This window comes from Jaculus jaculus, chromosome X, assembly GCF_020740685.1.
Source record: "Jaculus jaculus isolate mJacJac1 chromosome X, mJacJac1.mat.Y.cur, whole genome shotgun sequence".
Classification (NCBI taxonomy): Eukaryota; Metazoa; Chordata; class Mammalia; order Rodentia; family Dipodidae; genus Jaculus; species Jaculus jaculus.
The window spans coordinates 46,728,293-46,729,625 of NC_059125.1; the positions used below are offsets into that span (position 1 = coordinate 46,728,293).

Genomic DNA, 1,333 nt, shown 5'->3' on the forward strand with positions numbered 1-1,333 from the left:
GCCAAATAGGGGACTTGCGGGGAGGTGCAGGGGGAGTTAAAATATGATATGCCTTGGCTGGGTGTGGTGGCGCACACCTTTAATCCTAGCACTTGGGAGGCAGAGGTAGGGGAATTGCCATGAGTTTGAAGCCACCCTAAGACTACATAGTGAATTCCAGGTCAGTCTGTGCTACAGTGAGACCTTACCTCAAAAACCCAAATATGGAGGAGGGGGGGAGCCGCCTCCTTCTCCTGCCGCTCGCTCCTGGTGCTGCTTGTGTGTTCCTTCGGTGCGGACCTGGTACCTCTTTTGTGAAGCGGCTGCTGAGGAGACCCCGGCGCTCGCCATGGCCGACGAGAAACCCAAGGAAGGAGTCAAGACTGAGAACAACGATCATATTAATTTGAAGGTTGCGGGGCAGATGGTTCTGTGGTGCAGTTTAAGATTAAGAGGCATACACCACTTAGTAAACTAATGAAAGCCTATTGTGAACGACAGGGTTTGTCAATGAGGGAGATCAGAGTCCGATTTGACGGGCAGCCAATCAATGAAACAGACACACCTGCACAGTTGGAAATGGAAGATGAAGATACAATTGATGTGTTCCAGCAACAGACAGGAAGTGTCTACTAAAAAGGGAACCTGCTACTTTACTCCAGGATTTTGTTATAGACCAAGAATACATTCTCAATTAGAAAACTGCCATTTGGTTCCACCACATCCTGACTACTACAGTATAGTTTTCTCTATTCTTTCATTATCCCCTTCCCCATTCCTTTATTGTACATAAAGTAACTGGTGTATGTGCACAAGCATATTGCGCTTTTCTTTTTCTTTTTAAACTAAATGGCCAATGTTTTGGTTGACATCAGATGGAGATGACATGGGGAAAAGTACTGGTTCTGGGAAAATACCCCCTCTCTCCATTCGTGGCATGCTCATTCAGCTCTTATCTTTATATTCCAGTAAGTTATTTTGCTCTCATTGTTTTAACAACAACAACAACAAAAAACCAACAACATAAAAAAATCCTTACATACCTTGTTTGATTGGAGAATTTTAATGTTTTTCATTTATCATTGTAAAACCAAGGACAATTTTATAACTTTTTTGTATGTAGCTGTTACATGTAGGGCAATCTGTCTTTAAGTAGGGATAAATTACTCTAAGAAATGAATCCTAGATAGTTTTCCCTTCAAGTCAAGCGTCTTGTTTAAATAAACTTCTTGTTCAAAAAAAAACCAAATAGGGCTGGAGAGATGGCTTAGCGGTTAAGCGCTTGCCTGTGAAGCCTAAGGACCCCGGTTCGAGGCTCGGTTCCCCAGGTCCCACGTTAGCCGGATGCACAAGC

At 43.6% G+C, this 1,333-nt stretch overlaps 1 protein-coding gene across 1 annotated transcript; it reads left to right on the forward strand.

Moving 5' to 3' along the window:
- Window positions 1-223: 223 nt before the first annotated feature.
- LOC101595569 (small ubiquitin-related modifier 2) lies at window positions 224-978 on the forward strand. The gene is given in 2 exon segments (XM_004665762.2): window positions 224-398; window positions 401-978. Coding segments are annotated over 2 exon segments (285 nt in total). The 5' UTR covers window positions 224-328; the 3' UTR covers window positions 616-978.
- Window positions 979-1,333: the final 355 nt, after the last annotated feature.